Here is a 23,190-nt window from a genome sequence, read left to right as displayed (position 1 = left end):
CACTGGGGCAGGGGCTGATGGGAATGTGATAGGGACCTTAGATTGTAAGCTCACTGGGGCAGGGACAGATTGGAATGTGATAGGGACCTTAGATTGTAAGCTCCACTCGGGCAGGGACTGATGTGAATGTGATTGGGACCTAATATTATAAACTCACTGGGGCAGGGACTGATGGGAATGTGATAGGGACTTTAGATTGTAAGCTGACTGGGGCGGGACTGATGGGAATGTGATAGGGGCCTTAGATTGTAAGCTCACTGGGGCAGGGACTGATGGGAATGGGATAGGGACCTTAGATTGTAAGCTCACTGGGACAGGGACTGATAGGGATGTAATAGGGACCTTAGATTGTAAGCTCACTGGGGCAGGGACTGATGGGAATGTGATAGGGACCTTAGGTTGTAAGCTCACTGGGGCGGGACTGATGGGAATGTGATAGGGACCTTAGATTGTAAGCTCACTGGGGCAGGGACTGATGGGAATGGGATAGGGACCTTAGATTGTAAGCTCACTGGGACAGGGACTGATAGGGATGTAATAGGGACCTTAGATTGTAAACTCACTGGGGCAGGGACTGATAGGGATGTAATAGGGGCCTTAAGATTGTAAACTCACTGGGGCAGGGACTGATGGGAATTATGAATAATCTCTGTAATATGCTGCAGCATATGTTGGGGCTTTATAAATAATGGTAAGTAATAATAATAATAATAGCTAGCTATGCTTTAGGACTGTTGCACCTCTCTCATTCAGTTCAGCTGTAACATTACCAGTAAGTGGGGCCCACCTGGATCAAGCCACAGTATATTTAAAAGGAATTAATGCCTCCTTCTGTCCTGATGATAAACAAACAGTGCTTAAAACAACTACTTAGAGGCGGTCGCCAGACACGGATGTGGAGTTTATTGTTTAGCTGTTTGGATCCTGGATCCAGGCTTCATTAATAACTGCAGACATTTGCACAGTTTGTTTGTGCATCAAGGAAAGCTTGAAGCCATGTTAATAATGTCAGCCACGCGGATCATTAATAATTCTGCCCCAGCCCTGCAGGGAAATGAGAGCGTCAGCTCCCAAGTTTTATAGCCTTTATAGAGAGATCGTTACTGATAGTCGCCTGTTTCAGTAGCAAGCACCCCCACAGTGCAGCCCCCCAACCATGGTCATAAAGTAACCTCATCATAGAATATGTGTAAACTAATTCTATACTGCATATACATTATTATACAATCATTTTTACAGGGCTATTTATTTATTATTATTTATAAATAAAATTACCTTTTCTTTATCTTGCATAATATAATAGGACTCCCCCATTTTTGAAAAGATAGCTTTTTAAAAGGTTGAACATTCTGCCATTTTATGGGGGACTTTTTATTTCTAAATGACACTGTTACACAGCAAACAATTCCCTCTGCCATTTAACCTTTTATTCTTGAACCAACAAATGTATTTGTAGCTGTAATATTGGTGTGTAGGCGCCATCTCAGTGCCTTGTGCCTGAGTCTGAGCTTTCAGCCAGCGCTACCCATTAGACCTGCTTTCAGCTAACCTATTGTTTCTCCTACTCCCATGTAACTGGAGGAGTCCCAAGCTGGACTTGGATTTCTTACTATTGAGTGCTATTCTGATACCTACTGGGAGCTGCTATCTTGCTCCCTTCCCATTGTTCTGCTGATCAGCTGCTGGGGGGGGGGGATATCACTCCAACTTGCAGCGCAGCAGTAAAGTGTGCCTCAGTCTGAGCTTTCAGAAGGAGCCAGCGCTACACATTAGAACTACTTTCAGCTAACCTATTGTTTCTCCTACTCCCATGTAACTGGAGGAGTCCCAAGCCGGACTTGGATTTCTTACTATTGAGTGCTATTCTGATACCTACTGGGAGCTGCTATCTTGCTCCCTTCCCATTGTTCTGCTGATTGGCTGCTGGGGGTGAGGCGGGGGGCGGGGTTTATCACTCCAACATGCAGCGCAGCAGTAAAGTGTGACTGAAGTTTATGAGAGCACAGGTCACATGGCTGTGGCACCCTGGGAAATGAAGAATATGGCTAGCCCCATGGGAAAAACAGATTACAATGCAGGATTCTGCTGGAGAAGCTCTATTAACTGATGGGTTTTGTAACAAACATGTTTTCCCATGATGATATTCCTTTACATTCTGATATCTGTCCCCCAACCCATAATTCCCTGCCTGTGATTAATAGTGTAATAGTAGGGGCCAGCTACAGTAACAGTAGCATAAATGCCATATTCAGTGCTAAAGTACAAAGTGCAAAGTTGCCACGTGGAAAAGTGTTGCATGTGGGGGAGATATAACAATATAACAACCCTGTTCTGCCAGGGAATTAAACTGTACATAGTAACTTTATCTTATTAGCAGACCCCCCCCCTGATCAATTTTAATGTGCCCATTTAGTGTATCCAGAGCTGCTTAGCTATGGCAGGGCCACCATAAGGATAAAGAATATAGATAAAGATACAGTTGCCACCCTTGTGGTTTGGTACTGGACATTCCAGTTTTTCAAAGTTCTGCCCAGTTCAAATCTTTCTCTTCAGTTTAAAACACTGGACAGAAATCCAGCCAATTGCATCAAATGATGCAGTAACCCCACTTCGACGTCATAATCCCGCTGATGTCATCATGCCCATGTCCAACATCACTGTCCCTCCCCCTTTGTTTGGGTTTAGCCCCCGGCGTAGGTGGCAACCCTAGTCCCAGGTGACTAAAAGGGTTAATAATTGGGAGGATCCTGGGGGGGCCCTGTGATTCCTGATTGGCGGTAGCCACGTGTGCTTGTATTGCTACTATGTACGGCACAAGGTGCTATAGGGTGCAGAGCTATAGGGTGCAGAGCTATAGGGTACAGAGCTACAGGTGCAGAGCTATAGGGGGCAGAGCTATAGGGGCAGAGCTATGGGGCGCAGCTATGGGGCGCAGAGCTATAGGCCGCAGAGCTATAGGGCGCAGAGCTATAGGGGGCAGAGCTATAGGGGTGCAGAGCTATAGGGGTGCAGAGCTATAGGGCGCAGAGCTATAGGGGGCAGAGCTATAGGGCGCAGAGCTATAGGGCGCAGAGCTATAGGGCGCAGAGCTATAGGGGTGCAGAGCTATAGGGGCAGAGCTATAGGGCGCAGAGCTATAGGGTGCAGAGCTATAGGGGGCAGAGCTATAGGGCGCAGAGCTATATGGGGCAGAACTATAGGGCGCAGGATTACACCTGCCATAGGTGATGTGTCTCTAACCGAATACAGACGAATACAGACGAATACAGACTGCGCGCTGTCCATGAAGCAATTGGACTCTAAACTTTATGCTACGTGTATACAGAGTACGTCATTGCACAATTAGCGGCCACTGGCCTTTGTGCTACTAAGGCGCCTCCTTAGGCATTGACTGGATTCCTTTGCTCTATAGGGATCTCCATCCTCTCAGCGAGTCCAGAAACCACCTGTCTGCAGGGGGAATCCACGGAATCTTTACTAGTAAGTCATATTGTCTATTATTCCATAGTGATTTGGTTAGTAGAGCGGTTACCTTCCTAACCCCACATAATCTGTCTGTCTGTCTGTCTGTCTGTCTATCTATCTATCTATCTATCTATCTATCTATCTATCTATCTATCTGTCTACAGCAGTGATCCCCAACCAGTGGCTCAGGGGCAACATGTTGCTCCCCAACCCCTTGGGTGTTGCTCTCCGTGCCCCCAAACCAGGGAGTTATTTCTGAATTCCTGACTTGGGGGCAAGTTTTGACTAAACTTAAATAAAAACAAGATTTCCTACCAAATAAAGCCCCCTTTAAGCTGATAGGGGGCATAGAGGCCCCTAATAGCCAATCTTAGCCCTTATTTGGCACCTTATTTGTTTTTATTTGTTGCTCTCCAAGTCTTTTTACGTTTGACTGTGGCTCATGAGTAAGAAAGGTTGAGGATCCCTGAGCTACAGTATCTATCATCTATCTATCTATCTATCTATCTATCTATCTATCACCTATCTATCTATCTATCTATCTCTATCTGTCGATCTCTCTCTCTTTCATCTATTTATCTATCTATCTATCTATCTATCTATCTATCAATCATCTATCTATCTACATATCTCTGTCGATCTCTCTCTCTTTCTTTCATCTATCTATCTATCTATCTATCTATGTATCTCTATGTGTCTATCTCTCTCTCTCTTTCATCTATCTATCTCTCTCTCTCTTTCATCTATCTATCTATCTATCTATCTATCTATCTATCTATCTATGTATCTCTATCTGTCGATCTCTCTCTCTCTCTTTCATCTATCTATTATTTATCTATGTATCTCTATCTGTCGATCTCGATCTCTCTTTCATCTATCTATCTCTCTCTCTCTCTTTCATCTATCTATCTATCTATCTATCTATCTATATATCTATCTATGTATCTCTATCTGTCGATCTCTCTCTCTCTCTTTCATCTATCTATCTATTAATCTCTCTTTCATCTATCTATCTATCTATTATCTATCTATCTATCTATGTATCGATATCTGTCGATCTATCTATCTCTCTCTCTCTTTCATCTATCTATCTATCTATCATCTATCTATCTATCTATCTATCTATCTATCTATCTATCTATTATCTATCTATCTATCTATCTATCTATCTATCATCTATCTATCTATCTATCTATCTATCTATCTATCTTCAGATAATAGAACTGCCTTGTACTGACAGACAATAACATGGTTGCCCTTTTAATAGTGGTGTTGCCCCTTTAAGGCCACATGCTGATAGCTGAGCATGCTCTAACAAAGGGAGAGGATGAGGAGGAGGAGGAGGAGGAGGCCTGCGCTGTTGTGCTGGGGGGACACACACATCAATCTGCTGCTGTAACATCTGCACTGGCTGCTGTTAGTGCTGGCAGGTAGGGGGCCCCCAGGGCCAAGTGCTGGGGTGGAGACATCACAGGCAGAGATCAGGTTACGGCAGCAATGCTCTGTGTTATTCAGTGCTCAACAACACCGGGGGCACAATCCTGTCTGAGCTGCTCATACCTACTGGTTACATTGTATTCCCTGCTGCTCAGGTTCATTCAGTGCAACTGTAACTTCCATCAGGCTACAGTGCTATTAATGGTTGTGGCTCTGTTTCAGTCCAATTATAAGCAAATATCAGGCTGGGCAGTGTATTACTCTTCCCTGCTGCCTCCAGCCCAGCCGCTCTGTTTGCTCAATGTAAATAAAGCAGCGAGGTTGTGTCCCTGGCAATTTTTAACAGCCCCCGCTATCCACCTTACTGTATTTTCTAATATGATAAATTATTTGTGTTTTGTGCTAATGTATTTTTTTAGGGGTGTGTGTATGGCAAGTGTGCCTGTGTGTAAATGTAGATGCACTATGCTTCCCTGTCTCTATAGTAATGACTGACTGTCTTTAGAGTGTCTTCATTGTAGTTTTTTTGTATATATTTACAGTTCTGGCTAATAGGGTTGGGGAGGCTTAGCCCCAGGCCAGTACGCTAAGGAGTACAGCTTGTTGGTAGATTCGTGGCAAGTGACATCAGCGCCTGACTCACTGTTATCCTATAAGAAAACAAAAAGAAAGGAACTCCCTCCTTACAGGCCGGCTGCTCTCAATCAAAAGCCCCACGTCTACTGCCCGAGCCTCGCTTCCTAAATGTACTTTGCACCCATATTTATATATATCCGGCAGCTTCTTGTTCCCCCAAAGGCAAAGGCACCCAGACTGTGTTCTTCCAGTTATTGGGGTCCTCTGATTCCCATCATCCTCTGTCAGCTGCTGAGTGACTTGAGAGTAGGAAGCAGCAGCACAATAGACTGTTCTTTCGCTGACTGTCATTGTCTCTTATTAAAGAGGTAGTTATTATTATTATTAACATTTATTTATAAAGCGCCAACATATTCCACAGCGCTGTACAATAAGTGGGCTTCATACATTGGACATACAGAGTAACATATAAAGCAATCAGTAACCGATACAGGAGGTGAAGAGAGCCCTGCCCAAAAGAGCTTACACTCTACAAAGTTCACCTTTATATTAACTTTCAGTATGATGTAGACATTGATATTCTACGGCAATTTGCAACTGGTCTGCATTTTTTATCTTTTTGGGTTTTTGCGCCAGTTAGATTTTGGGTCAGCTGCTCTCTATTTTGGTATTTCAGCAGCTATCTGCTTGCTAGGGTGCAATTTACCCTAGCAACCAGACAGTAGTTTGAACAAGAGTTGGAAATATGAATAGGAGAGGGTCTGCAAAGAAAGAAAAGTAATAAAAAGTGACAATAGCAATACAATTGTAATAAAATTGTAGTTTCTAGCTGTCAGGGTCGGTGACCCCCATTTAAAAGATGGAAAGAATCAGAGGAGGAAGGCAAATAAATTAAAATTTTAAAAATTTATTTTTTCTCTGTAATAATAAAACAGTACCTGTACTTGATCCCAACTAAGATATAATTACCCCTTATTGGGGGCAGAACAGCCCTATTGGGTTTATTTCATGGTTAAATGATTCCCTTTTCTCTGTAATAATAAAACAGTACCTGTACTTGATCCCAACTAAGATATAATTACCCCTTATTGGGGGCAGAACAGCCCTATTGGGTTTATTTAATGGTTAAATGATTCCCTTTTCTCTGTAATAATAAAACAGTACCTGTACTTGATCCCAACTAAGATATAATTACCCCTTATTGGGGGCAGAACAGCCCTATTGGGTTTATTTAATGGTTAAATGATCCCCTTTTCTCTGTAATAATAAAACAGTACCTGTACTTGATCCCAACTAAGATATAATTACCCCTTATTGGGGGCAGAACAGCCCTATTGGGTTTATTTAATATTGAAATTATTTTTTTTAATAGACAAAGTATGGAGATCCAAATTACTGAAAGATCTCTTATCCAGGTCCCGAGCATTCTGGATAACAAGTCCCATACCTGTAATAGATTATAATACAATACATTATGGTATAGTACAAAATAATACATTATAGTACAGTATAGTGTTACAGGGCCCAGTATGAGTTATACAAACTGCAGAAATGACAATTTGCTGCTGTAGGTTGGCATAAATACTGACTTTTATCTGAGACCCGGCAGCCAATAAACATAACCCTGCAGCTGGTATGTGGATTAGGATAATGGGAGCCATGGCTCAACACAAGGCGGCTGCTTATCTGCTGCTAGTCAAGTCCCGTATCTGGCAGAGACAATAAACAAACATATGTAAGAAAGGTTTTATGTTAGTTTAGTCTCTCAACCAGAGCTGGCACTTGACTAGCGGCCGTGGCTACAGGGAATGGACAATCCCAGGGTTCCTTGTGTGCGATGCTGCCTTGCAGGAGATATCCCATGTGTTCTAATGTTTAATTCTTCTTTAGCAGGAGCAGATTTCCCCTTGGACTAAAGAGGCTTATGAGATTGTGCGAGCAGAGGAACACGGTCATTTAAACGCTCTACAGTCTTCAACTTACTCTACTGGTGTCTGTCCCTTGGAATTACCAGTCCTGGTAAGTGGGTCAGTAACATTCTCCAGATACATAGTAGGTGAATACAACTGAACCCCATTCCAAAGGGAACATGCAATATTATAAATAGGGCTTATCTAAAATGATGCTCTTCCCCCAAAACCAAGGCTATTAATATGACCTTAGTCTTGCTGCTACAACAGCCTCTACCCTTCTAGGATGGTTGCATTTGCCTCCAGGGGATCAGGCCTGGCTCACATTGGCATTCCTGTTCATCCCTCAGGTGTTCAGTTGGGTTGAGATCGGGTGTGGGTGCAGTGAAGTACTGACCTTGGTTTGTGCATGGGGGCATTGGGCTAAATTGTCCAAAATGACCTTGTGATCGAATTTAAAGGGAGGGTATAGGCACCATCAGTTTGGGGGCCGCATCAATGAGCAAATGTGGCCGAGGAGGACCGATATCGGCCCATGTATGGCCACCTTTAGCCAGCAAACAAGCTTACTTTTTGGGTATTTTTATCTGGCTGGTCTCCTCCCAAGATCTCACGATGGTATGTGAATTCACCTCTTTTTGTTGGGGCTTTATTTTCATTTTATCTCCTGGTGTATGCAGAAGAGCAAATATGCATTCATCCCAAATCACCCCTCAACTGGCCTTCAGGCTGTATGTATGTATGTATAATGTATGTCCTAGCTCCCCACTGCCCCAATTATGTGAGTGAGTGGTGTTGCCATGTGGCTAAAGCAGGCGCCACACCTAAAGATGAGGTTTGATGAGGTTGCCAAACAAGCAGATCTTTCCCCAATATACCCACCTTAAGCTGGGTGATATCAGACTGATCTGATCGTTTGGAACATGAGTCAAGTATAGGATCATAATTGCCACCAATGCAGGGCATCAAGATGAAGTCTTCACCCCAACAAAAAAAAATCAGACCTGTCCAGTGGATATCAGCTGACTCCATACACAAGCCAACAGGCTACCATCTTTGTCCAGAATGGCCAACTTAAAGGTGAACTAAAGCCTAACTTAAGAAGTAGGGCAGAAATGTTGTACTTTATGTTTTGGGCTTCTGTACCAGCCCAAGGCGCCCACAGCCCTTTAGCAGGGAGGATCTGTGTGTGCCCCCAGTAGCCCCCCATCTTCTTTTCTACTTATTCACTGCACATATTCTGTGCTGGTGTTGGTTACTGAGCTTGGGGACCAATATACAATATACTGTAGACACTTTACAAGATGGTGACCCCCTGTGACAATTTTGAAGTTTTGGATCATTACTGCTATTGAGATGCTGAGGCTTTCGGCTGGGGCAGTAAGTACAGTAAGTTTTAGGGTTTAGTTCTCCTTTAAGGGTGAGAAGTGCTTGGGACGCAGAATATTTTTATCTGGGGGGGGCTCACATGTTACATTAAGCCACTGCTAAATCCAGTAAATGAGGATATCCACCCTTGTCTGAATGTATGTACCATACATTTTTTCTGTGCTTATATTAATAAATACTCTTGAATATCCTTTTTGCAAAATGTATAATGTAAAGTAAATAGTCACCAGAATGTCATTATTTCTATATAGGTTCTTATAAGGAGAAGGAAAGTAGATTCTGAGCCAGGCGTAGATGCGCAAAACAGTTAAGCTTCAGGAGGGTGGAAATCCTTGTGCCGGTGGACTGTGCCAAATGGCAAGATGATCGGAGGATGACTTGGATCCTGATGAACAGGAAGCCCATTGTGCTTCAGGTAAATAAACTTTTTATTTATTAGGAACTCCGTGCCAGAGATCTTCAGCAGGTTTCTCCTTCACCACAGGCTCGATGTAAAGAAGTTATCGTTTTTAAGCACCTTCAAGTCCATTTTGACTCCTGCCAACCATATGAATAGTATTTCTCCAGAATGTCCTTTGTTTAGTCCTTTGGGCTTTCCTTTGGTATGTTCATGGATAGTAAAACTGAATCCGAGAAGCATACAGTAATTTTCAATTATTCAATTAATTTGGTCTTCTTATTATAGTTCCAATTTAGGACAGCGTCAGTCCAATCACATATGCTTCATGCCAGGGACCATTTGTTTGTTATCTTTGCCATGGTGGCCTCAAATGTCTTTGCCAATATTATGGTTCAAAGGCATCAATAATATTCCTGTCCTGTTTCTTCACTCTACAGAGGTACCAATGGCAAATTAAGGCAGGATACTCATAGTTCTAAATAAAGAACTGGTATGGGACCCATTGTTTCATAAACATACCCTTAAATCTAGGCCAGTGCTGTCCAACTGGCTGCCTGCAGCTCCCCCTTGTGTGGCCTCCCCCATTAAAGTCTGGCTGCTATGACTGCTTACCTATGTGTAAGCTATAAATGGTATCAGTACTGAGATTAACTGGCCCCCTGCTTTGTTTATGCCTCAAATTCAGGCGGTAAGTCCCTGCATTTTTCACACCCACAAGGCCCTGAATTGTTCACACCTGTAAGACCATATATTGTTCACACCGTAAGATCTCAGGCTTCAAAAGCCCGCATTATTCACACCTCAGAAAGACTTTAGGAATAGCACCAGCATTGTGCCTGCCCTATGCTGCCTGTGTGTGCCATACTCTGTCTGTCCTATGCTGCCTGTGTGTGCCATACTCTACCTGCCCTATGCTGCCTGTGTGTGCCATACTCTGCCTGCCCTATGCTGCCTGTGTGTGCCATACTCTACCTGCCCTATGCTGCCTGTGTGTGCCATACTCTGCCTGCCCTATGCTGCCTGTGTGTGCCATACTCTGCCTGCCCTATACTGCCTGTGCGTGCCATACTCTGTATGCCCTATGCTGTCTGTGTGCCATACTCTGCCTGCCCTATGCTGCCTGTGTGTGCCATAATCTGCCTGCCCTATGCTGCCTGTGTGTGCCATACTCTGCCTGCCCTATGCTGCCTGTGTGTGCCATACTCTGGCTGCCCTATGCTGGCTGTATGTGCCATACTCTGCCCTATGGTACCTGTGTTAGCCATACTCTGCCTGCCCTATGCTGCCTGTGTGTGCCATACTCTGCCTGCCCTATGCTGCCTGTGTGTGCCATACTCTGCCTGCCCTGTGCTGCCTGTGTGTGCCATACTCTGCCTGCCCTATGCTGCCTGTGTGTGCCATACTCTGGCTGCCCTATGCTGCCTGTATGTGCCATACTCTGCCCTATGGTACCTGTATTAGCCATACTCTGCCTGCCCTATGCTGCCTGTGTGTGCCATACTCTGGCTGCCCTATGCTGCCTGTGTGTGCCATACTCTGCCTGCCCTATGCTGCCTGTGCGTGCCATACTCTGTATGCCCTATGCTGTCTGTGTGCCATACTCTGCCTGCCCTATGCTGCCTGTGTGTGCCATAATCTGCCTTCCCTATGCTGCCTGTGTGTGCTATACTCTGCCTGCCCTATGCTGCCTGTGTGTGCCATACTCTGGCTGCCCTATGCTGGCTGTATGTGCCATACTCTGCCCTATGGTACCTGTGTTAGCCATACTCTGCCTGCCCTATGCTGCCTGTGTGTGCCATAATCTGCCTGCCCTATGCTGCCTGTGTGTGCCATACTCTGCCTGCCCTATGCTGCCTGTGTGTGCCATACTCTGGCTGCCCTATGCTGGCTGTATGTGCCATACTCTGCCCTATGGTACCTGTGTTAGCCATACTCTGCCTGCCCTATGATGCCTGTGTGTGCCATACTCTGCCTGCCCTGTGCTGCCTGTGTGTGCCATACTCTGCCTGCCCTGTGCTGCCTGTGTGTGCCATACTCTGGCTGCCCTATGCTGCCTGTATGTGCCATACTCTGCCCTATGGTACCTGTGTTAGCCATACTCTGCCTGCCCTATGCTGCCTGTGTGTGCCATACTCTGCCTGCCCTATGCTGCCTGTGTGTGGGCGTAGTTTGATACAGGTGTGGAGTGACCAAAACTTTATTTCCATTATCGGCCTTCCACCATGTAGGCTATAAACATTCCGACCCTTGGTACCACAGAAGTTTGACAGCACTGGTATAGGCTCTGGATAAGGAGAAATTCTACCATTTAGCAAAGTGAGAACCTCGACTCGAGAGGCACATCTGCAGGCCCAATGGAGGCACGATACCTGTTCCCTGTCACTTTAAGAACAGAACCACTTTTTCTTTAGCAGAAGGGTTATCTGCAATAACGTGTGACCCAACCATAGACCAATGAATGATATAACATGGGCTTCCTGTACAGACGCTGACTTCATGACCACTCTGAGGGAGGATGCCAATGATCCTCTACGCCTGTATAGTCCGGCTCCAGGACGGCCTCCCTCTCTCAGCCTCTTCGGATTTCCACCTCAACAAGCAACTGCTGGAGTGCAAGAGAAAGCTGAAGGCCCTCACACTCACCATCTCCCAGCAACCTCCAAGAGGCACCGCCAAAGTGTTTGACTTCAATATACAGTAAGCAATGCAATCCCACGGCCCCCGTTATTTCTATGGAGCTGCTGACTCCACTTTTACAGTAGAGGGTAAGAAATGGAGATGATGATCCTCAAAAGGTCGTTGGGAGTTTGTGTGAAGGACATTTAACCTCGATTTCTATAGTGATTGGGCTAAATCAGGTTGATTGTTTTGGCCTAGGCAGTCCCATTGGATCATATTAAAGCAGTCCTTGCCTGATGGAACTTTTAAACTTGGCCCACAGATACTGTATCTGCCCAATTCTCAACCAAGCATGGTGCTGAGAGATTGGTGAATTGCTAATGTGGTGCTGTTATTCAAAAAGTGATCCCGTTCTCAGCCAGCAAACTATGGGCCCGTTAGTCTGACTTCAGTAGTAGGAAAGCTTTTGGAAGGGGTAATAAGGAATAGGATACTTAAATACATTGCAAATATTGAATGGATAGGCACTCAGAGAGCCTTCTAGACCTTATGCATTAACCCCCAAACAATAGAGCCACACTCTATACAGGTTCCAATTCAAAGAGTAACCCAGGGGGAAAAGCTTTATTGTAGTACCTTACATGACATGTTTCTGGCCCCTTCTGGCTCTTTTTCATTTATCATTGCAAATACTGTGAGTTTGTGCCAGTGTGGTTTTATGTGTACAAGACTAATTTAATTGCCCTTTATGAGCAGGAACTTTGACTCAGGGATGGCAGTGGATGTCATCTACTTGGACTTTGCTAAAGCAGTTGATACAGTACCGCACAGAAAGTACAATTGAGAAATATTTGTACTTGTATAGAGAACTGGCTTAAAGATAGATTACAAAGAGTGGTGGTAAATGGAACATTTTCTAATTGGACAGTGTTGTTAGTCCTTGGGCCTTTGCTTTTTAACTTGTTTATTAATGACCTGGAGGGGGGCATAGAGAGTACTGTTTCTATTTTTCTCTGATGATATTAAATTGTACAAAACTATAAGTTCCATGCAGGATGCGGCTAAAAAATTGTTGGGGGTGGGGTGTAAGGGTTAAACTATAAGGTTAGAAAAGGCGCTTATGAGGGGACATGATTACTCTGTACAAGTACATTAGAGGGGATTATAGACATTTAAGGCATGTTTTTTCCCCATAAAAAAGATCAGCGCACCAGAGCCCCCCCCCCCCCCGTGTTTGGGGGTTGATTCCCATGGCTGTCTGGAAAGTTCTTGAACTTAATAAATAAGGAATGATGGGAATGAGCTAGGTCCAAGGTACTTTGTAAGGTTCAGCTGAAATACAGCAGCCCTCTCTGCCCTCAGCGGGTTTCATTAACCTCTCTTCCACCGCCCATACATCACCGGTGAGAGCCTCATTGTGTGAGGGAATTGAAGCTATAAAGGCGAGAGCACTTTGGCCAGTTTGTTCTGCCCCAGACAATATTCAGTGTTGAGTGGGTCAAGGTAATTTGAAAAAAAAAAGAAGCATTGTATAAACTGTAGAATAAATCAGTATAAAACCATAGGACCATCTTTTCTCCCACAGTTTTTGCTCTGCAGCCGACATTTCTTCCTTGGCCATTTGCTCCGGCACCTACCCTTCAGCCATGGCCTTCTGCTTCCTGGATGAGCTGCTGTGGGACTTCTCCGCCTCCTACAACAGAACGGCCATTGCCCTGGCCTCTAGGCCGTACTCCTTCCTTGAGTTTGGTAAGTGCTACTCTGGTTGCACTCCCTCTGTGGTCCACCAGGTGGGGCTGTTTATTTACAATTCTGGAATTTACGCTTCTCACCAAGTTAAAATCTTTGTTTAGTTTTTAAGATGAACCTAATAATTGAAAAATCTTATTTTATTACACCATTCTTGTTATATAATTTTTAATAAACTCTCTAGACCCCTTACACCCACCACTTCGGACCCAGGCATAGGTTTGAAGGCCATGTTCACTATTATTGTGGTGCAGTTTACTGTATAGAGTGGGTGCCAGTGGCTTTTTAAGAAGTGATATATACAGGTATGGGACCTGTTATCCAGAAGGCTTGGGACCTGGGGTTTTCTGTAATTTAGATCTCCATAATATACGGTGCTGGCTTCACTTTGGGCCAATCATTAATCCTATTTGTTAAAATGGCCCCTTTATTGGAGCTCCCTATAGATCCTCTCAGGTCCCTGTCTGTGTTACAAATGAGGGGTGGGCGTGTCCTAACGGTCCCTGCCAGAAGCAGAGTTGGAGGGGGAGAGCCAATCACAGCCCTGCAGTCACACAAGCACAGACAGGCTTCAGTTCCCTATCAAGTCAACATAGCTGCCGATTGGTTCCTATCCTACAGTGCCACCGGCCCCCCTGCACAGCCTGGGAAAGGAGGCAGCAGGAAGTGGAATAGATGGGCGGGGCTATTGGGGTTTTTGGAGAATTTTTCACTAAATCAGCCCGAAATAATGTATTAACGAGACCGTTCCTTATTGTTTATATGATTTAATTGAAACCATAGGCAAATACCCAGACCTTGTTCTACTTCTAAAGCTCAACTTGCCGTTGTCTTGTCCCACACAGACTCTCTCATCCAGAGGGTGAAGCACAACTTTAATTTTGCCGTCGACCCCCCTGTCCAAATTGATCCCTCCCCTCCCCCTGTCTTCGTTAAGCTGGACGAGGTAGAAGAGAGGAACGGGACGCTGAATGGATATGCAAGCTCACACCCCCAGCCAGGTAGGCTATTAGAACCACTGACTTGCCTTATGTATAATATTAAAACTTTTTTTTGTGTGATTATCCTTCCTACTCTCTAGAGCAGGGGTGGCCAGACTTCGTCCATCGGCGATCTACCGTTGACTCCTCCCCCAAGACCCATCTCCCGGCTTTGTCACGGTCCACTAGGAATCAACGGGGGATCGACTAGTGGACCGCGATCGACATCTTGGCCACCCCTGTTCTATAGCAGCGTTTTTCAAGATGTTGCCTGGTGTGCCGTAGCCAGGGCCGCAATTTTTACTTTAAAAAAAAAATCCGGGCCCTGTCATTGGTTGCGCCCCGTGTGTACGGGTGACGTCAGTACGCACGGGGCGCAACGTTATAAAAGGGCCTGTGTGCGGTTGCGTGTAGGCAGAAGTACAGAGGCGGCGCGCGTGAGGGGAAGATGCTGCTGAAGCCGCCGAAGAGTAAAATGCTGCTGGGCACCAATGTATTAGGGGGGGCCACGGGGCACACTGACTTATGGGGGCACTGCTGCTGGGCACCAATGTACTAGGGGGGCACTGCTCTTGGCACCAATGTACTGGGGGGCACTGCTGCTGGGCACCAATGTACTAGGGGGGCACTGCTCTTGGCACCAATGTACTAGGGGGGCACTGCTCTTGGCACCAATGTACTAGGGGGGCACTGCTGCTGGGCACCAGTGTACTAGGGGGGCACTGCTGCTGGGCACAGAGTTAAATTTTTTAACATTTTCTAATGGTGGTGTGCCTCGTGATTTTTTTCATGAAACAAGTGCCCAAAAAAGGTTAAAAAACACTGTTCTAGAGTAACACTTTCATGCAATTTTAACCCAGCCCATAAATTTATAAATATTATTTAGATGTGATTCTACTTTCTGCCACTAGGTGGTGCGTACAGCATAAACCAACAGCAGAGAAAAAGATTTGCCAAAATCCATGGATAACGACATTGCTGCAAAGGCTCTAGATATAAGGGATGCACCGAATCCAGGATTCAGTTTGCAACCTTGCAACCTTATTGCCAGACTTGAAAGTGGCCAAAATATATAAACGGATAAAAGTAACCCTGTGTAATATAAAGGTCAAATATCAGACTGTGTCTCTTTAAATATGTAAAGATATAGGTGGATTTTGCTTTCTGTAATTGCTGCAGCCCGTGGTGATATCAGTAGAAGGAAGTAGTGAAACAATTGTTCTTGCTGCACTTTAATTACAAAAATATCTAGATAATTCCATAAACAGAGCATAATAATAATGACCTTTTCATAAAACTTTCTTTTAATTGTACAAAGCCCCTAATTGCAGAATGACCCCCGTAACGGCCTTGGGAATCCTGTCGCTTACGCTCAACATCATGTGCAGCGCTCTCAGCCTCATCCGGGGGGTTCACCTGGCGGAACACTCATTGCAGGTAATACCATCTGCTTGTTTAGGGGGGGGTTCTAGGTTATGGATGTGGGTGTAGGAATAATAGTGAGTGCCTATATGTGCAATGCACTTATTGTTAACCTTTAGTATGTTATAGGATGGCCAGTTCTGTGCAACTTTTCAATTGGTCTTCATTATTATTTTTTATAGTTTTTTTAAACTTCTTCTGACTCCTTCCAGTTTTCAAATGGGGGTCACTGACCCCGGCAGCCATAAAACGATTGCTCCGTAAGGCTATAGTTTTATTGTTATTGTTCCTTTTTGTTCCTTATTTTTCTATTCCACTCCTCTCCTATTTAAATATCAGTCTCTCATTCAAACCACTCCCTGGTTGCTAAGGTTATTGGAACCCTAGCAACCAGATAGCGGCTGATGAAGAGTTACTGAACAAAAAGTGAAATAATTAAAGACACAAATAAAATATGAAGACCAATTGCTATCACTCTGTCATACTAAAAGCTAACTCAAAGGTCAACAACCCCTCAAAGCCTGCTCACAAGTATTGTGCCAAGCCCTGCATCTCTGTATAATAAATAGCCCCTCAAACCGGGGGGGCAGATCAAGAGGCAAAGGGGGGGCCTGAGAGTAAAGGGAACCCAGAGAGGTTCTGCCTCCTTGGTAGTTACCCACAATTCTCTGCAGGAGGGATACAGGAGGGTTGCACCCACTCAGGGTCGGACTGGGCCGCCCCAGTGGCACAGACCCCGACCCTATTGCCCCTTCCCTGGCCACCAATGTCCTCCCCTGACGCGTTTCACATACTCACGTTCGGGGGGGGGACATCGGGCGTGGGCCCATGCGGGGGGGTTAGGGTGCGCGGCGGGGGCCCCTGCGGGGGGTTAGGGGTGCGTGGCAGGGTCCCCTGTGGGAGGGGGTTAGGGGAGCGCGGCAGGGTCCCCTGCGGGAGGGGGTTAGGGGTGCGCGGCGGGGGCCCCTGCGGGAGGGGGTTAGGGGTGCACGGCAGGGTCCCCTGCGGGGGGGTAAGGGGTGTGTGACAGGATCCCCTGCGGGAGGGGGTTAGGGGTGCGCGGCAGGGTCCCCTGCGGGAGGGGGTTAGGGGTGCGCGGCGGGGGCCCCTGCGGGAGGGGGTTAGGGGTGCGCGGCGGGGGCCCCTGCGGGAGGGGGTTAGGGGTGCACAGCAGGGTCCCCTGCGGGGGGGTAAGGGGTGTGTGACAGGATCCCCTGCGGGAGGGGGTTAGGGGTGCGCGGCAGGGTCCCCTGCGGGAGGGGGTTAGGGGTGCGCGGCGGGGGCCCCTGCGGGAGGGGGTTAGGGGTGCACGGCAGGGTCCCCTGCGGGGGGGTAAGGGGTGTGTGACAGGATCCCCTGCGGGAGGGGGTTAGGGGTGCGCGGCAGGGTCCTCTGCGGGAGGGGGTTAGGGGTGCGCGGCAGGGTCCCCTGCGGGAGGGGGTTAGGGGTGCGCGGCAGGGTCCCCTGCGGGAGGGGGTTAGGGGTGCGTGGCAGGGTCCCCTGCGGGAGGCGGTTAGGGGTGCGCGGCAGGGTCCTCTGCGGGAGGGGGTTAGGGGTGCGCGGCAGGGTCCCCTGCGGGAGGGGGTTAGGGGTGCGCGGCAGGGTCCCCTGCGGGAGTGGGTTAGGGGTGCGTGGCAGGGTCCCCTGCGGGAGGCGGTTAGGGGTGCGCGGCAGGGTCCCCTGCTGGGGGGTTAGGGGTGCGCTGTGGGGCCCTACAATCCCCAGTCTGACCCTGCAGCCACCCACAAAAGGAGCAAAATCCCAAGTCATCCACAACATCCCAACCCACACAAAGTCACAGAGGGGGCCCCGGAGGAAGTATTGATGGGATGGGCAGGAATGTAGGCGGCCCAATAAAGCCCTGACTAATAAGCAATATAAATATATATATATATTCGCTTTAGGAGAGGCTAAAATCATATTGTTGTGAGCCACCAACCCACAATACAATAGGCATGACTGGCCCTGGGTAACCTTTATCTCATATTTGTGCATAACCCCCCCCCCTATTTTACTTGAAAAATGTGTTTTTGTCAGTTAATAATATATAATTCAGAATAATCACAATGCTGAATGTTATGTGAGGCAGCGACACAGAACAAGGACAAACAACAATTATAGCGCTCTTGTGTTTGTTACTGAAATGCTGCCCTTAGTATCCCCACAGCAGCAATTACCCTAGGGACGGAGGGTCTGGAGCGATTAGAGTGCACTCCTTGTGTCGCTAATCAAACCAGCAAAATCTATATTTATCCTTATTTTATTTTCCATTCATTCATAATCCTGTGTAGTATTTGAGCTGTAAGCTTTCTGCTGCATATTGACTAAAGCTTCCCATGTCTATAATCCATAATATAGCCCCTACTGTAAATGATAAGGATATTAGCAGTCACTGAGGGGTTCTGTGCCCATATAAAGGCACAAGGCTGCAGGCTGAGTTATACAGGGAACTCTGAGTATCACTCATGTATTATAAGGGATAATGTACCCCCTACTGTAAATGATAAGGATATTAGCAGTCAATGAGGGGTTCTGTGCCCTCCATATAAAGGCACAAGGCTGCAGGCTGAGTTATACAGGGAACTTTGAGTATCACTCATGTATTATAAGGGATAATGTACCCCCTACTGTAAATGATAAGGATATTAGCAGTCACTGAGGGGTTCTGTGCCCATATAAAGGCACAAGGCTGCAGGCTGAGTTATACAGGGAACTCTGAGTATCACTCATGTATTATAAGGGATAATGTACCCCCTACTGTAAATGATAAGGATATTAGCAGTCACTGAGGGGTTCTGTGCCCATATAAAGGCACAAGGCTGCAGGCTGAGTTATACAGGGAACTCTGAGTATCACTCATGTATTATAAGGGATAATGTACCCCCTACTGTAAATGATAAGGATATTAGCAGTCACTGAGGGGTTCTGTGCCCATATAAAGGCACAAGGCTGCAGGCTGAGTTATACAGGGAACTCTGAGTATCACTCATGTATTATAAGGGATAATGTACCCCCTACTGTAAATGATAAGGATATTAGCAGTCACTGAGGGGTTCTGTGCCCATATAAAGGCACAAGGCTGCAGGCTGAGTTATACAGGGAACTCTGAGTATCACTCATGTATTATAAGGGATAATGTACCCCCTACTGTAAATGATAAGGATATTAGCAGTCACTGAGGGGTTCTGTGCCCCCCATATAAAGGCACAAGGCTGCAGGCTGAGTTATACAGGGAACTCTGAGTATCACTCATGTATTATAAGGGATAATGTACCCCCTACTGTAAATGATAAGGATATTAGCAGTCACTGAGGGGTTCTGTGACCATATAAAGGCACAAGGCTGCAGGCTGAGTTATACAGGGAACTCTGAGTATCACTCATGTATTATAAGGGATAATGTACCCCCTACTGTAAATGATAAGGATATTAGCAGTCACTGAGGGGTTCTGTGCCCATATAAAGGCATATTGCACACGCGTTTGAATGGATCATGTGACACGTGACATCACTACGCACAGTTATATATATGTTACAGGTTTCTACTCTCTTTTGCTAGGACGGCTATGAAAATGTAGGAAGAGTCGTGGCATTTTTGACAGCATTTTCGGCCAACATATTACAGGTACCGGGAGTCTGTATGTTTCTCTATGTCAGTGTATAACCTCTTTTCATATTTCCATATTCCAGTTTGGAGTTTCAGCAGCTGTCTGGTTGCTAGGGTCCAACTTACCTTAGTAACCAGGATGTGTTTTGAATGAGAGTCTGGTTTATGAATAGCAGAGGGCCTGAATAGAAGAATAAGCTATACAAAGTAACAATAACATTAATATTGTGGCCCCACGGAGCAACAGTTTTTCATCTGCGGGGGTCAGTGACCCTCATTTGAAAGCTGGAAAGAGTCAGAAGAAGAAGGCAAGTCATTTAAAAACTATAAATAAAATAAGTAATGAAGACCAATTGAAATGTTGCTTAGAATTGCCCATTGTATAACTAAAAGTTAACTTAAAGGTGAACCACCCCTTTACTCTAGGCCACCTTCTTTGTTACCCCTCCCAGATAGATATCCAGGGTGGGATAGCGGTAGCACCTTTGTGCTGTAATCTTAGGCCTCAGTTCCTAGCAACCATTTCTCCACCAACAGCTCCTAGCAACAGGCATCACTTACCTGAGCTTAGGGACCCATTCACAATATTACTGCCTGGGACTCTATGCAGGGGGTAATCACCTTATAATGATTACCCCCTGCATAGAGGATGTTTCTCCTGCTTGGGTGCTATTCTTCTGTGTACCACTAGGCGGGGCATGTGAGCATGTTTAGCAATGCAAATAATCTTCTCCAGCGTTTATAAAACTTTCTGGAAGAGTAAAGGTGGCCATACACATTAAGATGTGAGCAGATCTTCTCCCGATATCCCCACCTACGGGTGGGCAATATCGGGTGAATTTAGGCTAATTCGGTCATTTGGCCCTGGGGCCAAACAATCGAATTAGAACACCGGTAATAGGCGCAGTTGGTTCGGGGGCTGCATCAACAAGCCGATGCGGAATCTTTTAACCTGCCCGATCAATATCTGCCCGAATTCAGGCAAGATGTCGGTCGGGCAGGCCCATCGTTTGTGCCCCTACACGGGCCGATAAGCTGCAGAATCGGTCTAAGGGACCCATATCAGCAGCTAGAATCGGCCTGTGTATGGCCACCTTAACGGGGTCTGGCTTTCAGAAATCATTGCCTTTCATTGTATTTAATGTATGTGGGGCTAAAGTTCCCAGTGTTTCTCACTGTATTTAATGTATTTTGGGTGCCACCACCCTCAGTCTCTCGCTATAGTCAATGTATTTGCGGGCCACTACTTCTGCCCCTCGCTGTATAATGTACTTAGTGTCTGGATTCTGCGCTATTAAAGGGGACATATTGTGTGACAAACAATATTGTGCCAATGAGTTGTACTCATCTATATATAGAAGGAATGTGCTTTAAACAGTAGTGTTTGATTTATTGAAAATTTCTCCAAAAACCCCACTACTCCCGTCCATCTGTCCCACTTCCTGCTGCCTCCTTTCCCAGGCTGTGCAGGGGGGCCAGCGGCACTGTAGGATAGGAACCAATCAGCAGCTGGGCTGACCTGATAGGCAGGGTCGGACTGGGCTGCCGGGACTCTGGGAAAAATCCTGGTGGGCCCTGGCGGCCCAGATCCGACCCTTGCGGTGCTCCCCATGCCCGACTGCTCCTCTCCTGACGCGTTAAAATTACGCATGCAGGGAGGATGCTGGGTGGGGGCCCCTGGGGGGAGTTATGGGACACAGCCGGCAGGGGCACCTGTCCAACCAGTCCAACCCTGCTGATAGGGAACTGAAGCCTGTCTGTGCTTGTGTGAGTGCAGGGCTGTGATTGGCTCTCCCCCTCTTACTGTGCTTCTGGCAGGGACCGTTAGGACACGCCCACCCCTTATTTGAAACCCAGACAGGGATCTGAGAGGATCTATAGGGAGCTCCAATAAAGGGGCCATTGTTACAGATAGGGTTAATGTTTAGCCCAAAGGGAACCCAGCACTAATCTTGCCACTTTGCCCCCAGTGCTACCTGTACCTGTTCCACTGCTCGGCCAGGAAGCGGAAGGCCTGCGGGCTGCTGGGTATCATCTGCCTGTGCAACGCCTATTTATATGGACTGCGAAACGCGTGGCAGATCCTCTTCCATATTTCGGTGGCGGCCCTGTCGGCTCAGCAGATCCTGACGAGGAAACCTTTGGACAAAGGCAGCTGCCCCGGGGTTTAGGGGCAATTAGTGCATAAATGTGCCCAGCAGGCAAACCCCTTACCCGCCTTTATGGGGGGAACAATGACAGCTACGATTGGCTGTGGATTTCTGTGGTATTTTTATACAGGGGTCCCCCAGCTGTGCCAGTATTATTATTATTACATGAAGAACAGGAAACTGGGAAACGTACAGAGAGTGCGGCACAGAGATGGTTGAAGAGCCACGTGGGGATCCGGCACGTGGCCCCTTGGACCGGGCAATATAGTACATAACATAAGTGTATTTATCTTCTCCTCTTCACTTAAAGAGCACAGAGCCGAACAGTCTTTGGAGAGCAAGTTTTGTCAAAGGAACTGTTATTGGCTCCCTACAGCCAGAACTGCACTGATAGGCCGATAGGTAAACAAATAGCGACTCATGAACGGGGCGGGCTTTTCTAGCTCTGCGTTGCTGCCGGTGCTTATGGGATTAAAGGGCCAATGTTTTTTTATTTACCTTTATATTTATCTAATGGGTATGTTTGTCATTGTTTTCCTATTGCTCTGTATTCCCTGGTCTGACTTGCAGCTTCAGCCTTGCACAAAACTCCATCGACTTACAGACCTCCTAGAGCCTCATGTAGTGCAGCAGTAAATGAAACGCAAACCCAGAAAGTCAGAATCTGTACCATGACCTACCAGCCTGGATATGAAAGTAACAGAATGCCGGGCTATAGAGGGGGTAGGCAGCATAGGGATTCCCCTGTACTAAGCACAATTCAGCAGGAACAGCCCCCTAAGTTTGCTCATAGCCTGTACAGAGAGATACCATAAAACTATGGCACATAGGGATTCCCCTGTACCAAGCACAATTCAGCAGGAACAGCCCCCTAAGTTTGCTCATAGCCTGTACAGAGAGATACCATAAAACTATGGCACATAGGGATTCCCCTGTACTAAGCACAATTCAGCAGGAACAGCCCCCTAAGTTTGCTCATAGCCTGTACAGAGAGATACCATAAAACTATGGCACATAGGGATTCTCCTGTACTAAGCACAATTCAGCAGGAACAGCCCCCTAAGTTTGCCCATAGCCTGTACAGAGAGATACCATAAAACTATGGCACATAGGGATTCCCCTGTACTAAGCACAATTCAGCAGGAACAGCCCCCTAAGTTTGCTCATAGCCTGTACAGAGAGATACCATAAAACTATGGCACATAGGGATTCCCCTGTACCAAGCACAATTCAGCAGGAACAGCCCCCTAAGTTTGCTCATAGCCTGTACAGAGAGATACCATAAAACTATGGCACATAGGGATTCTCCTGTACTAAGCACAATTCAGCAGGAACAGCCCCCTAAGTTTGCCCATAGCCTGTACAGAGAGATACCATAAAACTATGGCACATAGGGATTCCCCTGTACTAAGCACAATTCAGCAGGAACAGCCCCCTAAGTTTGCTCATAGCCTGTACAGAGAGATACCATAAAACTATGGCACATA

At 46.4% G+C, this 23,190-nt stretch overlaps 1 protein-coding gene across 3 annotated transcripts; it reads left to right on the top strand.

Moving 5' to 3' along the window:
* Positions 1-3,387: 3,387 nt before the first annotated feature.
* sec22c (SEC22 homolog C, vesicle trafficking protein) lies at positions 3,388-22,206 on the top strand. 3 transcript variants are annotated; one of them, XM_004915589.3, is made up of 9 exons: positions 3,388-3,480; positions 7,369-7,497; positions 9,029-9,192; positions 11,663-11,874; positions 13,382-13,545; positions 14,391-14,546; positions 15,844-15,962; positions 19,506-19,571; positions 21,524-22,206. In XM_004915589.3, exons 4-9 carry the CDS (start codon positions 11,693-11,695, stop codon positions 21,722-21,724), a joined length of 888 nt encoding a protein of 295 aa, XP_004915646.1. In that variant the 5' UTR covers positions 3,388-3,480; positions 7,369-7,497; positions 9,029-9,192; positions 11,663-11,692; the 3' UTR covers positions 21,725-22,206. The 3 variants fall into 3 exon arrangements, with proteins under 3 accessions (XP_004915646.1, XP_002939353.1, XP_004915645.1); XM_002939307.5 differs by lacking the exon at positions 3,388-3,480 and adding an exon at positions 4,780-4,895 and having other exon boundaries at positions 7,372-7,497; XM_004915588.4 differs by lacking the exon at positions 3,388-3,480 and adding an exon at positions 4,780-4,895.
* Positions 22,207-23,190: the final 984 nt, after the last annotated feature.

Source organism: Xenopus tropicalis, chromosome 6 (genome assembly GCF_000004195.4).
Source record: "Xenopus tropicalis strain Nigerian chromosome 6, UCB_Xtro_10.0, whole genome shotgun sequence".
NCBI lineage: Eukaryota > Metazoa > Chordata > Amphibia > Anura > Pipidae > Xenopus > Xenopus tropicalis.
Note: the sequence above shows the minus strand (reverse complement) of the source record. Positions and strands in the feature narration are given on the sequence as shown.